At 42.4% G+C, this 17,604-nt stretch overlaps 1 protein-coding gene across 2 annotated transcripts in view; it reads left to right on the forward strand.

The window, feature by feature from the left end:
• AXL (AXL receptor tyrosine kinase) overlaps positions 1 to 17,041 on the forward strand; it is a 130,485-nt gene extending 113,444 nt beyond the window's left edge. For both annotated transcript variants that reach the window (XM_040323246.1, XM_040323245.1), the window contains 4 exons: positions 114 to 223; positions 1,590 to 1,749; positions 7,585 to 7,721; positions 15,723 to 17,041. In XM_040323246.1, coding sequence (XP_040179180.1) covers positions 114 to 223; positions 1,590 to 1,749; positions 7,585 to 7,721; positions 15,723 to 16,128 — 813 coding nt within the window. In that variant the 3' untranslated portion in view covers positions 16,129 to 17,041. The remainder of the gene's footprint in view (positions 1 to 113; positions 224 to 1,589; positions 1,750 to 7,584; positions 7,722 to 15,722) is intronic.
• Positions 17,042 to 17,604: the final 563 nt, after the last annotated feature.

Raw genomic sequence — 17,604 nt, forward strand, 5'->3', positions numbered from 1 at the left:
ACTTACGGCGGCGTAGTGTAAACACGATACACTACGCCGCCGCAACGATAAGCCTGCCTACCTGAATCTAGCTATATATCTATACTGACCCCATCTTAATTATCATTCAACAGTTCCTTCCAACACAGACGCTAGTGAAGTTCATGACGGATATAGCGAGCGGCATGGAGTACCTGAGCAGCAAGAACTTCATCCACAGAGACCTGGCGGCCAGAAACTGCATGTAAGGACCTAGAGGAGGGAGGGAGTGTTTGTTCTGGGCTACCAGTGCTAGACCGGGACTAGAAGGTTTCTTTAAATGTTACCAACGTGCCTAAAAAAGGAAATGTCTTTGCCGTTGCCTGGAAAATGACCACTGTCTTCCCTTCATTCCTCAACTATAGTCCATTCTAGGGTTAACTCTAATTGGTTTATATGATACAGATCATTTTTTTTTTAATACATTGATGGAACCCAGTGGTTTTCCATCTCAGCATGGTCTACTAAAGCAAGGAAGCACACAAAGACTGTCATCCCCATCAGTCCCTATGGGCAATTATATTTTCCAGTGTGTTCCTGTAGACCAGGCTTGTTTCCCATGGTTCCGCTCTACTTTTCTTACATGACGCCTTATTTTTAACCATTTCATATCCCCTCCCGGAGGCAATTTATCCGGGTTTTAATATAGGGTGGTCACTGTGATTGGCTATCACAGTGGTCTGTACTACTGTCTCCTGTTCATAAACAGAGCTGTCTGTGGCAGCGTGGTCACTGTGGTGGGAGTGAGTGAATGAGCTCTCAGCATAGAAAGCTTATCTGCCATGGACACATATATGTGTGGTATGTAGCCGTTAAGCCCCACCCTCCTTGCCACGGCACATATGAGTTACGCGATTGGCAAGAGGTTATCTTGCTTCTTCTACTCTTCTGTATATAATGGTTTGATGGTCTCCACTATATTGTACTTATTTGTTGTGTCTTCACAGCTTCTCATTCATTATTTTCCCTTCTCATCCATCACCCATTAAGAGTTACTGCTAAAAATACAATTTGCCCATTCACAGTGGAGTCAGCCATTTTGCAGGCTAAAATAGAATGACAAAGTAACTTGCTGTACAGTAAAACCTTGGTTTGAGAGTAACTTGGTTTTAGAGCGTTTTGCAAGGCAAGCAAAATGTTTAAATAAATGTTGCTTTGATATACAAGTGATGTCTTGATATAAGAGGAGCGTCATGTCACAACTGAGTATAAAATAGAAGGGAGGAGCCTCTAAGTGTAGCAATATGGTTACATTTAATGAAGGTACAACATTTAGCAACTTATTGCTACAATTAGAGGCGCCTCTCTGCTCTTTTATACTCTGTAAAAAAAATGCTTTGATATACAAGTGCTTTGGATTACAAGCATGTTTCTGGAAGGAATTATGCTCGCAAACCAAGGTTTTACTGTATTAGTATTTCTTGTTACTAGGAAAATAATCGGCTCCATCGTTCTGTTAACTGATTAAACCATATAAATGACACTTTATTACTTTAGTACTTTATTACTAATCCCAAACTTCTTACATGTCTTCAGCGTCACGTCTCATTAGTCTTATTGCCTCCACCCAGGTTGAATGAGAACATGAATGTTTGTGTGGCAGACTTCGGCCTGTCTAAGAAAATCTACAATGGAGATTATTATCGCCAAGGCCGGATTGCCAAAATGCCAGTCAAATGGATTGCCATAGAAAGTCTAGCAGACCGTGTCTACACCACCAAGAGTGATGTGGTGAGTATGGCATTCTGATAGGGCAGGAGCCTAGGTCTTTGCAGGGACCATGTGAGTGAAAATATTGGGCAGCCTATGGTTCTGGTTCTAACTACGGTATAGTTTGGGATTAGGGTTGCCACCTTTTCTTCAAGCCAAACCCAAACACTTTAGCGATACACAGCAAGGGGGAACATTCTGGTCTCTGTTGTAGAGAGGAACTGTGATGCTCACCAAAGCCCCCCTTACATCTGAGTCCCTCTTGCCTTAAGGCGGCCATACACGGTTCAAATTTTCGAAATCATTTTCTTTCGAAAATCGTATCAAACAATTTTCGTACGAATTTCGCACCTTTAGTAGGCTGCAGCCGATTTTTGTGCGGCAAAAAAATTTGAGAAATCCGACATGTTGATAATTTTTTTGAAAAACAAACGATTTTCTGATCAATGATGGGAGAATCGTGCGAGAAATGTAATAGAAAAAAAACCCGCGCATGTGCAAGAAAAGAATATTCCCGGAGAGAAACAAATATTCCCAGAGAGAAACGAATATTCCCGGAGAGAAACGAATATTCCCAGAGAAAAAAGAATATTCCCAGAGAGAAACAAATATTCCCGGAGAGAAACGAATATTCCCGGCAACATGAATATTTTGTCGGCCAAATTTAGAAAATCAATGGTGGCATCATAGCATCACAAAAAAAACGAACTTTCTGATTTTGAAAAGAAAATTTGTTCGAAATTCGACCATGTATGGCCTGCTTTAGTGTACTCACTTAAGTAAGAGAGAGAAGGCAGGGAAGATTAAAACTTAAGTCAAAGACAGTGGAATCTTGAGCTCACTCACCCGAGGATAGAGGCTCAGACATCGTCACCTTTGATCCACCATGTACTGTATTTTCTAGCTGCTGGGCTTCAAATGTTCTGCCCTCACAGAGACAGACACAGAGGGGTAGGGGCAGAACCAGGAGGAGCAGATCGAGCCCTCTCTTCTTTCCTGTAAAGAGTGTAAGGCCTTGTACACACAACCGAACATGTCCGCTGAAACTGGTCCGTCGGACCAGTTTCCGCGGACATGTCCGACCGTGTGTAGGGCCTACTGGAAGCCTGTCCGTCGGACATGTCCGATGGTCAGTACGACTCATCGGACATGTCCGCTGGCCCGAAATCCCGTGCATGCGTCGAAGTGATTCGACGCATGCGTGGAAGCATTGAACTTCCGGGTTCGCGCATGTCGCCGCGTCATCGTCGCCGCCACGTCGCCGCCACGTCACCGCGTATTCTGTCCGCGGGGAATTTGGTCTGATGGTGTGTACACACATCAGACCAAAATCACCCAGCAGACATGTCCAATGAAAACAGTCCGCGGACTGTTTTCATTGGACATGTCTGGTCGTGTGTACGAGGCCTCAACCACGCTAACCCAAAAAGCATGTGTGTTATGTGTTGCAGCGTATACACACAAGATATGTATTAAATACACAAACTAATGTGAAACTGGCGTGAAATTAAATAAATGAAAAGGTGCTGCAATTAGTTAATAGTTTGAATAGAGAACTAAGTGATAATGTGAAAAGAATAAATGTTAATGCGCAACCTAAAGTCGCATATCCCAGCGACTAAAACCAAACAAAAAATGGTATGTAAATGGTGTATCTTATATGTGTTTAAACCATAAAATACAAATAATAAAAAGTGATTCCTGAAATAAAAAACGTTATCAACGCAGGATCTGACCCTCAGAGATCGTAATTATGCAAGTCCATACAAAGGTGGCTTAATTACATAGGGTACTGAAGGAAACAAGGTGACAGTCCAAACAAAGTAGCAAAAAGCAATAAAAGAAGAAAGATGAAGTCCGTGAAGGGTACACCACTCTGACAGCTAGGTTGCAGACAGTCGCTACAAATCTTCAGAAACTAGACACTTCTCCTATATAGATAAGGTGGCAGCTTACCGGAACGCTGATAAAAATCAGCTCAGCACAGGATAATTCATCTGGCTCCACTCCTCTGTCGGGGAACGCCTTTGATTGTAGTCCCGGGACCTTCAGGATGGATCACTGGAATCCTGCGTACACTGGCGCCGTCTCCTCTCAACAGAGGGGGTTTATTTAGTAAGCCACAGGTGAAGTGTTGCAAAAAAGAGAAGAAACTTCATGGTGCAGTAAAAAGGGGCTTGCTCTTTATTATTGAGCAGGTATTACGCATCAAAAAAGTTTACAAAACACGATCTTCAAAAAACAAACAGAAAACACTGCTAGTGCCTCAGCTCACGCCTAAACTAGCAGGTGTGTAACGTCTGAATCCTTAGCTCCACCTGACGCTGCGTTTCTCCTGTATGAGGCGTCCATTGGGAAAGGAGGCCTCCTTTCCAAGTGGACACCTCATAAAGTTGCATACAGGAAATAATTCAAGCAAGAAAAATGGTTGCAGAAATTGTAGGCATCAAGCACATAGGTGATCAGCGCCACTTCCAGGGCACCCTCCTCACCCATCAGACATATTCAGCCAATGCTAAAGGGGGGAGAGAGGGGGAGGTGAGAAAGACAGAGGGGTAATAGAGAGATCCGATGATGCCGACATTAGTACTAATTGCAGGCAAATTAGGCGGCCGCGAGGCCTCTGTAAGTGTGAGGCCTTTGGCGACCGCCTAATTTGCCTAATTAGAGAGCTGCCTCTGCATAGATTTACTATTGCGTAGCAAAATGGACAAACAATATACCACAAGTACAGTGCTAATACCACCCATCAGCGGATACTGAAACAAAAATTCCAGGCTCAGAGGGGCAGAGATGTGCAAAAGAACAGACAGATGTCTCACCAGCCAAGGCTCAGCAAGAAATCTGCCCACCGCTGGCTGACCTAAGTATGTGATGATGTCATGAGGTCTGGAACTCTTCAACTTTAGTGGAAAGAGAGATAAACATGTTTCCTGCAGCCAATCAGATATATTTGTGCAATGTATAATATTTCCAAAATTGCTGCATTTATCAGTGAGATCATATGACTTCAGATTGCACAGGATTTTTATAGCTGCTTCTTGTTATTTTAACCCAGTACAAAGGGTCCTCAATTCCCTTCAAGACAGGGTTCTAAAAGTCACATGTAATTCAATTTCTGCTTAATATAAAATTGTTTCTTGAACAGCATGAAAATGTCGTAATGAGGTACCCTACTTATACTAAGGCTCCATGCACACTGGAAGCTAAAAAAATAACTATAAAAAACGCCAGTAGCTTTGCAGGGAGTCTTTCAACGTTTTTTAGCGTTTTTGCAATAGCGTTTGTTAGAGTTTTTCAGTGTAGCGACTTTCAGCTTTTTTTTTCAATGGATAAAAAACCGCAAAAAAACGCTAGCGAGCAGCGTTTTTGAGCGCTTTTAAGCGTTTATTCAAGTTTTTCTGCGTTTTGCGTTTTTTAGCGGGGTTTTTTTTTGCCAAAAAACGGCACCTTGAATGCAAATTTCTGTCGTTCAGAAAAAAGCCCATAAACTCCATTGCTCATTAACAATAAAAAATGTCCAGTTTATGGGCTTTTAAAAAAAAAAGCCAAAACGCCAATAAACTACAGTTTATCAATAGGGATGAGCCGAACACCCCCCCCTCCCTTCGGTTCGCATCAGAACCTTCGAATGGACCGAACGTTCGCGCGAACATTTAGAACCCTATTGACGTCTCGAAAGTTCGAATTCAAAAGTGCTCATTTTAAAGCCTAATACGCAAGTTATTGTCGTAAAACGTCTTTGAGAACCCGGGTCTTGCCCCAGGGAACATGTATCAATGGAAAAAAAGTTTTAAAAACGGTCGTTTTTTTCAGGACTCCTGAAAAAACGACCGTTTTTAAAACTTTTTTTCCATTGATACATGTTCTCTCAGGCAAGACCCGGGTTCTCAAAGACGTTTTCACAGGCATACTATAGACACCCAGCAGGTACAATATTTAAAGGAATTTTTTTTTTTTTCAATTTAAGCATCATTAAAATCACTGCTCCTGAATCTTTAGGTGCAAACTACAGAGGACATGGCCAGTACACACCAAGTAGCTTTAGATGCAAACTACAGAGGACACAGGCAATAAACCACGTAAGAATACTGCAGCTAGCACAATCACCTGCCTGCCAGTAAATTAGGAAGAACTGATCTAGCTAAACTATACAGTGTATAAATATATGTACAACACCTGGGATGTATATATATCCTCTACACACTGTAACATTAACTGACTAGCCTGCCTGCCTGCTCTATCTACCTGCAAAAAAATGACACTATCTCGCTGTCTCTCTCTGGCCCCGTACACATGACCAGTTTCCTCGGCAGAATTCAGCTTCCGACCGAGTTTCTGGCTGAATTCTGCCGAGAAACCCGGCCGTGTGTACACTTTCGGCCGAGGAAGCCGACGAGGACCTCGGCGAGGAAATAGAGAACATGTTCTCTATTTCCTCGTTGTTCTATGGGAGAACTCGGCCCACCGAGCTCCTCGGCGGCTTCCACACTGAACACGCCGAGGAACTCGATGTGTTTGGCACGTCGAGTTCCTCGGCCGTGTGTACGGGGCCTGAGTCTTAACCACCGCAACACACTACACAAGGCCGACTTTTATAGTGTGGGGCGTGTACTAAACCTGGCTTTGGCCAATTATGGCTCTCTGTTTTTTGCAAGCTGTGATTGGCCAAGCATGTGGGTCATAGTGCATGCTTGGCCAATCATCAGCCAGCGATGCCGCAGTGAATTATGGTCTGTGAAACGTAACTCAAATTTGGTGCGAACGACCCGTTTTGTTCGTATTTCGACAAACGATCGAACATACGATGTTCGAGTCGAACATGAGTTCGACTCGAATACGAAGCTCATCCCTACTGCCTATTAATGGTTAAAATCTCAGCTGGTTCCTGCTGAACCGGCCAACATTCAAACTGTCTATGGTCAGCCTCAGGCCCCGTACACACGTCCGAGAAACTCGACGGGCAAAACACATCGTTTTGCTCGTCGAGTTCCTTGTGAAGCTGCCGAGGATCTCGGCGAGCCGAAATTTCCCATTGAACAACAACGAGGAAATAGAGAACATGTTCTCTATTTGGCCCGACGAGATCCTCGTCGGCTTCCTCGGCCAAAAGTGTACACACGACCGGGTTTCTCGGCAGAATACGGCTCTGATCGAGTTCCTGGCTGAATTCTGCCGAGAAACTCGGTCGTGTGTACGGGGCCTTATAATTTGCCACAACCCCTATAACTGTCACATTTGTTGGGCAGCTTGCTTTGCATGTAAAGTATATAAACAAAGGTAGGTGGAACAAAAATACTGAAAATATATATCGAATGTCATCATTACATATATTGACTGCATTGTTTTATGCCCCATACACACGAACGGAAACTCCGCTTGCAAAAGTCCGATGTGAGCTTTTGAACGGAAATTCCGACCGTGTGTAGGCTCCATCGGACATTTGCTGTGGGAATTTCCACCAACAAAAGATTGAGAGCTGGTTCTCAAATTTTCAGACGGAAAAAATTCCTATCGGAAAATCCGATCGTCTGTAGCAATTCCGACGCACAAAATTCTGACGCATGCTTGGAAACAATTCGACGCATGCTCAGTAGCATTGAACTTAATTTTCTCGGCTCGTCGTAGTGTTGTACGTCACCGCGTTCTTGACAGACGAAAGCTCAGAGAACTTTTGTGTGACCGTGTGTATGCAAGCCAAGCTTCAGCAGAATTCCGTCGGAAAATCCATCCAAGGTTTTTCAGATGGAAAATCCGATCGTGTGTATTAGAATATAAGTGAGTGTGGACCTTCTAAATTTGTGTAAATCGGTATCCCTGTTTAAACTGACCGACCTGAATGTCTTTTTTTTTTAGTGGTCCTTTGGTGTCACCATGTGGGAGATTGCCACAAGGGGCCAAACACCTTATCCTGGGGTGGAGAACAGTGAAATTTATGACTACTTAAGACAAGGGAACCGGCTGAAGCAACCTCCGGATTGCCTGGACGGATTGTAAGTGATATATTGCTGTACTACTTCCAATTCTGAAATAAAACTCTGGCCAAAATTGTTGCAGGTTTGGAGGATTTCCATCAACATTTCTCCAAAAAGGGATCATGCTGCGGATTTTATTGTTACCCAATCAAGCAGCCAAACATTCAGAATTGCTGTGGAAATCAATCCACCACCTTTGACAGCCAAAATTTTCAAGTGGCAATTTGGCAACTCAGAATTGGTAAACGATTGAAGAAGCTGGGAGTACAATGATAGGGATCATTCAGTTACATTTAACCTCTTTGCTTTTACAATTGCTGATAAATTGCCATATGTATGGCTGGTGCAAGGGGCGAATTATTCTTGAAAGGAACAAGTATCTAATAAAGAGTGTGTACAGGAAAGTGAAGCCATTGGGGTTGATTACCTAAAACTGGAGAGTGCAGAATCTGGTGCAGCTCTGCATAGGAACCAATTAGCTTCCAGTTTTTTTTTGCCAAAGCTTAACCGCTTGCCGACCGTATAATGTAAATATATGGCAGCAAGGCGGCTCACCTGTGCCAGATCACGTACTAGGTATGTGATCTGGCACATACCTAGGGGGCGGGCGTGCGCCACCGGCGACCCGGGTGTGCTGTGATTAAACACAGATGCCGATCAGCGGGTGCCGACCAATGAATGACTGCCGGCACCCGCCAATCATCAGGAATTCATACAGGACAGAGCCCTGCCTATGTAAACAAGGCAGAGCCCTGCCCTGTCCGTGGGGAAGTAATGCATTTTTTTTCCCTGCAGGGAATAAAATACATTACTTCCCTTAGTAAAAGCAGCACATATAGTAAACACAAATACTAGCTAGGCACACATTAACCTCTTTGATCGCCCCTGATGCTTAACCCCTTCCTAGCCAGTGTTTTCAGTACAGTGACAGTGCAAATTTGTAGCATGGAATAAAGTCATTGTTTCCCAAAAAGTGTCAGAATGCCCACCGCAATATCACAGTCCTGTTATAAATCGCTGATCGCCACCATTACTAGTAAAAAAAATTGAAAAAATTAAATTCCGGTATTTATACCATAGTTTGTAGACACTATGGCCCGGATTCACAGACAGCGGCGCACATTTATGTCGCCGTATCGTATCTCCTTTACGCTATGCCAACGCAGCGCAGAGAGGCAAGCACTGAATTCACAAAGCCAGTGCTGCCAAATCTGCGCTGGGTTTCCTAGGCGTAAGCCGGCGTAGGTGGAAGTGGGCGCGAGCCATGCAAATGAGGCGTGACCCCATGCAAATGATGGGCCGAGCGCCAGACAGATACGTAAAATGAACGGCGCATGCGCCGTCCCGTGGACGCATCCCAGTGCGCATGCTCAGAAATACGTCGGAACTACTCCCTAAGATACGTCGGATCACTGCCTACGGCGTGAACGTAACCTACGCCTAGTCATATTCACGTCCTACGTAAACTACGTAAAATACGTCGGCTTGTGTTCCCTGGTGCAGCCCTTTGCATGGATGCTGCTCCTTTATGGGGCATAACTTTACGCCGGGCGTATGACTTTACGCGCACTGCGTCGGACGGACGTATGTTCGTGAATCGGCGTATCTCCCTCATTTCCATATGTGATTAGAAAATCAATGGGAGCTCCAAATACGTCCAGCATAAATATGCGCCCACTCTACGCCGACGTAGGCAAGTTACGTCGGTCGGATGAAGCCTATTTTCAGGCGTATCTTAGTTTCTGAGTCCGGCGCATAGATACGACGGCGCATATTTGCACTTACACGGCGTATCTGGAGATACGTCGACGCAAGTGCTTTGTGAATCCAGCCCTATAACTTTCAGGCCCCGTACACACGGCCGAGGAACTCGACGTGCCAAACACATCGAGTTCCTAGGCCAGTTCAGCCCTGAAGCCGCCGAGGAGCTCGGCGGGCCGAGTTCTCCCATAGAACAACGAGGAAATAGAGAACATGTTCTCTATTTCCTCGTCGAGCTCCTCGTCGGCTTCCTCGGCCGAAAGTGTACACACGGCCGGGTTTCTCGGCAGAATTCAGCCAGAAACTCGGTCGGAAGCTGAATTCTGCCGAGGAAACTGGTCGTGTGTACGAGGCCTCACACAAACCAATATACGCGTATTGGGATTTTTTTTTACCAAACCCATGTAGCAGAATATAGTACATATTGGCCTAAATTTATGAAGAAATTCGATTTTTTTTGTATTGGGTGTGTTTTATAGCAGAAAATAATAACGTTTTTATTTTCAAAGTTGTTGCCCTTTTTTTGTTTATAGCGCAAAAATTAAAAAAACTCAGAGGTGATCCAAAACCACCAAAAGAAAGCTCTAATTGGGGGGAAAAAATGACATACTTATTATTTCACAAAGGCGCATCAAAGTCCTGTATGCTGCATCTCTTTTTCATAAATTGCACATTCTAATATAGTTTAATTGCAGGGCACCTAAAAACACACGTAAAACGCACATAAAAATGCAAAACAGAAAAATGTTACTGTACTGATGTGATGCGGGCCTAAAGGAAGTTGGAAAACTAAACTTAATTGACAGATCGCCAGGTGAAAATATAAGAAAAAAAGCCTAACAAAGAAAACAAATGCAGTCACCACATTTAAAGATTGGTAAGCTGCAACATAATACATTTTTTGGGGGGGTTAGATACACTTTAAGTCACATGGAACAAGCATGCATTTGCCAAAGCCAGCAATGAATTAAAGCTGTTGAGTTGCATATGGGCAAAGCAGCCAAGCAATTAGCATTTAAGAAAGAAAAAAAATCAGTAATAGCAGCATATTTTTAGCATAGGGGTCCTTTGAGAAGGAATACTTATACAGTAAAACCTTGATTTGCAAGCATAATTCGTTCCAGAAACATGCTTGTAATCCAAAGCACTTGTATATCAAAGCATTTTTTTTACAGGGTATAAAAGAGAAGAGAGGCACCTCCTAAGTGTAGCAATATGTTGCTAAATGTTGTGCCTTCATTAAATGTAACCATATTGCTACACTTAGAGGCTCCTCTCCTTTTTTATATTCAGTTGTGACATGACGCTACTCTTATATCAAGACATCGCTTGTATATCAAGGCAAAATGTATTAAAACATTTGCTTGTCTTGCAAAAAGCTCTCAAACCAAGTTACTCTCAAACCAAGGTTTTACTGTTAATACTGTATATATAAAAAAAAGTTAAAGCTCAGTAGAATGGCTTGTTGCTGACACCCAGTGGGCATAAGGGGTACTACGTTTGTTTGGATGGCTCCCAATGTTGACGAAGCCCATGATAGCAGCATAGATTGCTATGAAGTTGTATCTTTGTATGCAAGAACAGCAAGGACAGGTAATCATGCATTGTTTATATATAGTTAGTAAATACACTCTAGAAAATCTTAAAAGAGGGTTACATACAATTTTTTTTTATTATAGCCCCCATGCACACTGGGTGTTTAGTCCTGGGTCATGGGGTTCCAGCGTTTACATGCGCCCATTGCCAGAATCTTTATAAGTAACTTTAGTATAATATAAGCATAAATTGGATGCTAAGAATAACTAATGTTGCAGTACATTGGCACATTAACCACTCTATCATATGGGTTCAATCGGTGTAGATTTTTGGTACAGCCATTGTGGCATTTGTATAAATAAATGGTGATTCTGCGCAACATATCACACTAATGGAATAGTGATATCACATAAGCAAGATAAATGTAAGAGCTGACAAATAATCAGCATATAGTATTAAATGCAAAGAGAATAGTGAGTCCAAATATAAATATATATATACTCAAATAGTGAATAGTGAGTCCAAAATATATAATACTCATAAGGCGAATGTGCAAAAATATATAAAGAATATTGTGCAAAAAAAACCGGAATGGAAGTTCAATCCCAATAGTAAACACAAATCAGCTGTCAGGGCAGATATTCTGAATGCACTGGATGAAGGTGAGCACCAGCTCTATGGTGTGAGTGCACGGCCGTGCGATAGAAGATAAACCAGATCCCTGGCTGAGCTCCCGGGACTCTTACCTCTCAGCCCTCCTAAATGGGCATTGATGTACAGGTCACTCGCAGCCTTCTATGGGTGGTCCCTGATGTTTCCTCTCTTGATCTGATGGATCCTTCCTTAATTGGGACAGATGCTCCTCAAAACCAGATGGATGATGTGGGTTATAAGAGAGAGAGAGAGGGGACTCCCATAGTGAGGTAACGTTTGGTGCAGGTAAAATATGTTTATTGAGGAAAAACCTGCACTTACATTAAAAGAAAAATAAAAGTGCAACGAGGAAACAAACAAGCGGCGTTTGAATCGCCAGCTTACGTCACTCCGGGTGTACGTCCTCCAATTCCTACGCGTTACGACACCACGTGTCTTCGTCTGGGGTGACGAAGACACGTGGTGTCGTAACGCGTAGGAATTGGAGGACGTACACCCGGAGTGACGTAAGCTGGCGATTCAAACGCCGCTTGTTTGTTTCCTCGTTGCACTTTTATTTTTCTTTTAATGTAAGTGCAGGTTTTTCCTCAATAAACATATTTTACCTGCACCAAACGTTACCTCACTATGGGAGTCCCCTCTCTCTCTCTCTTATAACCCACATCATCCATCTGGTTTTGAGGAGCATCTGTCCCAATTAAGGAAGGATCCACCAGATCAAGAGAGGAAACATCAGGGACCACCCATAGAAGGCTGCGAGTGACCTGTACATCAATGCCCATTTAGGAGGGCTGAGAGGTAAGAGTCCCGGGAGCTCAGCCAGGGATCTGGTTTATCTTCTATCGCACGGCCGTGCACTCACACCATAGAGCTGGTGCTCACCTTCATCCAGTGCATTCAGAATATCTGCCCTGACAGCTGATTTGTGTTTACTATTGGGATTGAACTTCCATTCCGGTTTTTTTGCACAATATTCTTTATATATTTTTGCACATTTGCCTTATGAGTATTATATATTTTGGACTCACTATTCACTATTTGAGTATATATATATTTATATTTGGACTCACTATTCTCTTTGCATTTAATACTATATGCTGATTATTTGTCAGCTCTTACATTTATCTTGCTTATGTGATATCACTATTCCATTAGTGTGATATGTTGCGCAGAATCACCATTTATTTATATTCCTGTTTTATGTCATGTAAACATAATTAGGTTTTGCTGCACTATATATTTTTGGTGGATTCACTCATTTAGGATCCATTTTAGCGCAAAAGCACTTGTCACTTTATCCATTGTGGCATTTGTGTATATTTACTACAGCATACAATTATATATAAATATATATATATATATATAGTATATGAACTATTCCCAAAGGTATTCCAATCTCTGTATCTTTTGGATACATGTTCCATGAGAATAATCTCTGTGGCATTGATGGTTACAGTAAGCATGACTTTTAATACATTTTCATATAGTTTTGTCTTAGATGAAGGTGACAGCTCACTCACCTAGACACCTATGTTGGAAATTTGATAAATGTTCGAGTTTAGGAATGCTCACAATATTTCATAGTATGAGATTGTTATGTATGATTCTACATACTGATAGCTGTGCCATAATTGATATCAGATGGGTCAGATCTACAAGTGCCATCTGCAGTGGGTCAGAGCCAGCTGATGACATTTTCCATTCCTGGTCTGAAAGTCATTAGACCACATCCTGTTCTTATGCTGGGAAGAAGCTGACAAGAGTTTGCCTGCATAATTTTTTGGAAGTCCAGGCCACATGTTTACCAGTAGTAATTGCATACATTGATGCAGTGGTTTTATCCACATTAAAGCTTGCTGTCATCATTTTCTCAATGTTATCCATAGTGAATCACCCAAAGCCACAGCATCTTTAAAGCTGTGGTTGGCAGAGGTCTGAACATGGTAGACTAATTGTACTTTGGAAACAAACTTGTGGGTGCACCTGCTGGAACCTCAGACAGACTTTAGTCCTCGCCTAGTTCAAGAATTATCCTTACTGGGTTTCTAAGCACATTAAAATAGAACCACTGCCAGGTTATAATTTATGTCTGCACCCACATTGAGGGGATTATAATTTGGAGGTTCTGGGACAGAAAACCGAGAAAAATTCAAAAGTTTACCATTTTAACCAGATTATGTAAACTAGGGGTAAAACAGTAGAGGTAAATCCTCCAATGGCGACACCTGTTTTGTTGACATCAGGGTGAGGTTTAGCCCTGGTTCACACTGGTGCGTTTTGACATGCGATTTGACATGTCAAATCGCATGTCAAAACGGCGGCAGTTGCCGGAAATTGCACAGTCCTAATCGGTGCGACGCCGCATCTGCGGCGCTGCACCGATTTCAAAAAGTAGTTTCGGTACTACTTTTTTTGATTTCGGCCCACGATTGACATCTCTGCAGAAAAATCCACAGATGTCCCTGTAATCACGGACAAAATTTGAGGTGAAATCGTGCGAGTTCGGCTGAACTCGCATGGCTTCACTCCTGCAGCCCAGTGTGAACTTTGATAGCTATGATTAAGCATTGACACTCAATGCGAAACGCGTCAGCTGTTTATCCCACTGTGTGCTGATATCTGTAGTGCATTTTTTCCTGTACCCAATAAAGGGCACGTCTTTTTTCAAGTTACTGGAGTGCGGCTGTCCATATCCTTATTGCTTTTGCACATCCTGTGCATTGCCAGCACCCATCTGCTTCTGAGTGGACATCAATTACCCTAGTGAGCTCACCTGGAGCGGCAGCTCTCTTACCTGTTAGAAAAATATCCTTCCACTTGTATTCATGCCTTGTGTTGGGCAGTCCAAAAGGTGGACAGAGATTTAAATAAACTTAAAAGGTTTTGACCTTTTTTCTGGCTTCTGATAGGCCTTGGATACAACAATGGTGAGATCTTCCATCATAGCTGCTGACATTGTTCTCCCCCACCTCTTATTTGTGGATGGAATTATCCATTCAGAATATTTTCACTCTTCCTATAGTATTTTTCAGAGTATAAAATACCACTCCAACAGAGAAAGCCCTTATGAAGTCCATATTAGGTATGCAGACCCAAAAACTCAAGCAAAAGTATCTCAGAAATAGTTATCCAGATTCAGAGAGGTTTACGCCAGCGTATCAGTAGATACGCCGTCATAACTCTGAATCTGTGCCGTCCTAAATTTAAGTGTATTCTCAAATTGAGATACACTTAAATCTAGCTAAGATACGACGGCGGGTGCTGTCGTATCTTAGCTATCTATAGGCCGGTCGCTAGGGGCGTGTACGCTGATTTACGCCTAGAACGCGTAAATCAGCGAGATACGCCTATTCACGAACGTATGCTTGCCCGTCGCAGTAAAGATACGCTGTTTACGTAAGGCGTTTTCAGGCGTAAAGTTAGTCCAACAAAAAGCTGGCCTAGCCAATGTTAAGTATGGACATCGTTCCCGCGTCGAATTTTGAAATGTTTACGTTGTTTGCGTAAGTCGTCCGTGAATGGGGCTGGGCGTCATTTACGTTCACGTTGAAACCAAAAAGTCTTTGCGGCGTAATTTGGAGCATGCGCACTGGGATATGTCCACGGACGGCGCATGCGCCGTTCGTAAAAAACGTCAATCACGTCGGGTCACGATCATTAGCATAAAACACGCCCACCCCTTCACAATTTGAATTAGGCGCGCTTAGGCCGGCACATTTACGCTACGCCGCCGTAACTTAGGACGCAAGGGCTTTGTGAATACAGCACTTGCCTCTCTTACTTACGGCGGCATATCGTATATGAGATACGCTACGCCGGAACAAAGAAGCGCCGCTCTACCTGAATCCGGCTAAGTGTCTGCAAAAATTACAAGAAACTGGGTTGTTTAACACTCTAACATCCAGCAAACTTTAGCTTAGGGTGTAATGTCCAATGTAAGGGACCAAACAAAATGTTGCATCAATGCTTTTCATTTCTGTTATTCACTTACCACTGCTATGTACATTATATGGAACGACTAGTCAAATTGCATCTAATGCAAGAACTATTTTTTGTTATTTCCTCAAGGTATGAATTAATGTCCAGTTGTTGGCAGCTGAATTCTAAAGACCGCCCCTTATTTGAGACCCTTTACAGGGAATTGGAGAAAATCCTCAAGAATTTGCCCCCAGCCAAAGATCCTGAAGAGATTCTCTATGTCAACATGGAGAAGCCTTATTCGTCTTCCATCACTGAAGATGGGGAACTTGGAGCTGTGGGTGGTCTGGATGCAAAGGATTTCGGGGATGACATTTTCTCAAAGCCTAGCGCAGTCACTGCAGAGATTCACCAGCCTGAGAATACCAACCGTTATGTTATGTGCCCAGGACATGAAGCCACACGTTTGGTTACAACAATGGATCATCCACGCTACAGTTCAACTGTGGAAGAAGGGACATTGGAAGAGTTATTGGCTGGTCACGGATTCAGATAATACACTGAAACCTGACAAAGTCTATTTTTACAAGACTCAGAATATTGACGCTATGTTTCTAACATCATTTTCATGGAGATTTAGCCTTGTCATAGAGTACTTACTTTTTAACCAGCCATCCTCAATCCACAGAAGCATTACGTAGCAAAATGTCACACTGGTCTTCCAACTATAGTGTCTTTATATAACCACTATTGTCGAAAAAAGGAAATATAATACCTTAATGGTTTCTACGGACAGAGACATGCGACCAAAGTCCAAGTGTGACGTCTATGATGGTGCTCTCATGGCAACTCTTTATAATGTGGTACGAAGAACCATGTAAGGGAATATGTATAAAGCTGAAACAATTAAGAGACTCAAGCATTCCATTAAGTTAGTGTTTCATAATTCCAGAACTGAAACAAAACAGGTACAGAGCATTACAATTTCCAGCACACAAAAATGAACTGAATATCCTCCTAATGGAGCTTCTGATTTGGTGATCCAAATGGGTTTACCAATTCAAAGTTGGTAGTGATTTTTTTAAGGCACTTCATTGTTGTACCATTAGTTTTGTGGTGTTCAGTTTCCATTCATTTGTTTTGAAGGAAGTAGTTTAGTTTGTGAATTGGTTGAAAGGCCAATATTTCAAAAAAGTGTTTGCCCAGTTATACAAGTCTACTTATAGAAGCTTTCCACCGTCAGTTATTCAAGGCTACAAGGCTGTACAATCAATATTGAAATCCCAGTTTCCTTATAAAAACAAAAGTCCTTTCACTGTGTGTGCTTGATAAATACGGCAGTTGGAGGGGGGGGGGGTTTAATTATTGGGACAAGTACATGTGTGGCTGTCAGAAAACACCTAGACCGATCTCTGTTCTTATGTCAACATTGATCATGTATATACCCTTAGCCACATAATCTCTGTAGAATATAAAGGATCTTAGAGACATAGTAGAACTTACACAGAGTTAAAGGGTTTAAAGTGTGTCACTTTCCTAAATGACATCTGTGAGCACAATAATAATCAGTATTATGATCACAATCTACACTGAGAATGAAATTGCACTATTTGTTCTCTTTCTACCATGGCAATAAACGAATGCAGTCAGGGAATGACAGTTAAGAAAATGGATCTATTTTTATATTGCTTCTACTGTTGGTGGAACAGATTTAACGCATCTTTCTCCGTCTACATGTCACGTTACAATGGGAGGGAAAAATCACCATTTCTCATAACACCCCTGGTGTTACCCTAGATTGGGATGGCCAGTCTTCATGTATCCTAATTCTCGCCTATGCCACCTTGCACAAGAAGGCGTAGATTACCTTTCTCCATCTATGTTGCCTTGGTTTGGGAAGAATTTTTTTTTTTCTTTTAAATGTTTGTGTTCTGTTTCCACGTTTTTGTATTTGAGTTACACAGGCAAAACCAGCTAAATGACACTGCCATATACCTATAATCTGTTTGGTTTTCGGTGTTCCCTTTTTTAT

Source organism: Rana temporaria, chromosome 9, assembly GCF_905171775.1.
Source record: "Rana temporaria chromosome 9, aRanTem1.1, whole genome shotgun sequence".
Classification (NCBI taxonomy): domain Eukaryota; kingdom Metazoa; phylum Chordata; class Amphibia; order Anura; family Ranidae; genus Rana; species Rana temporaria.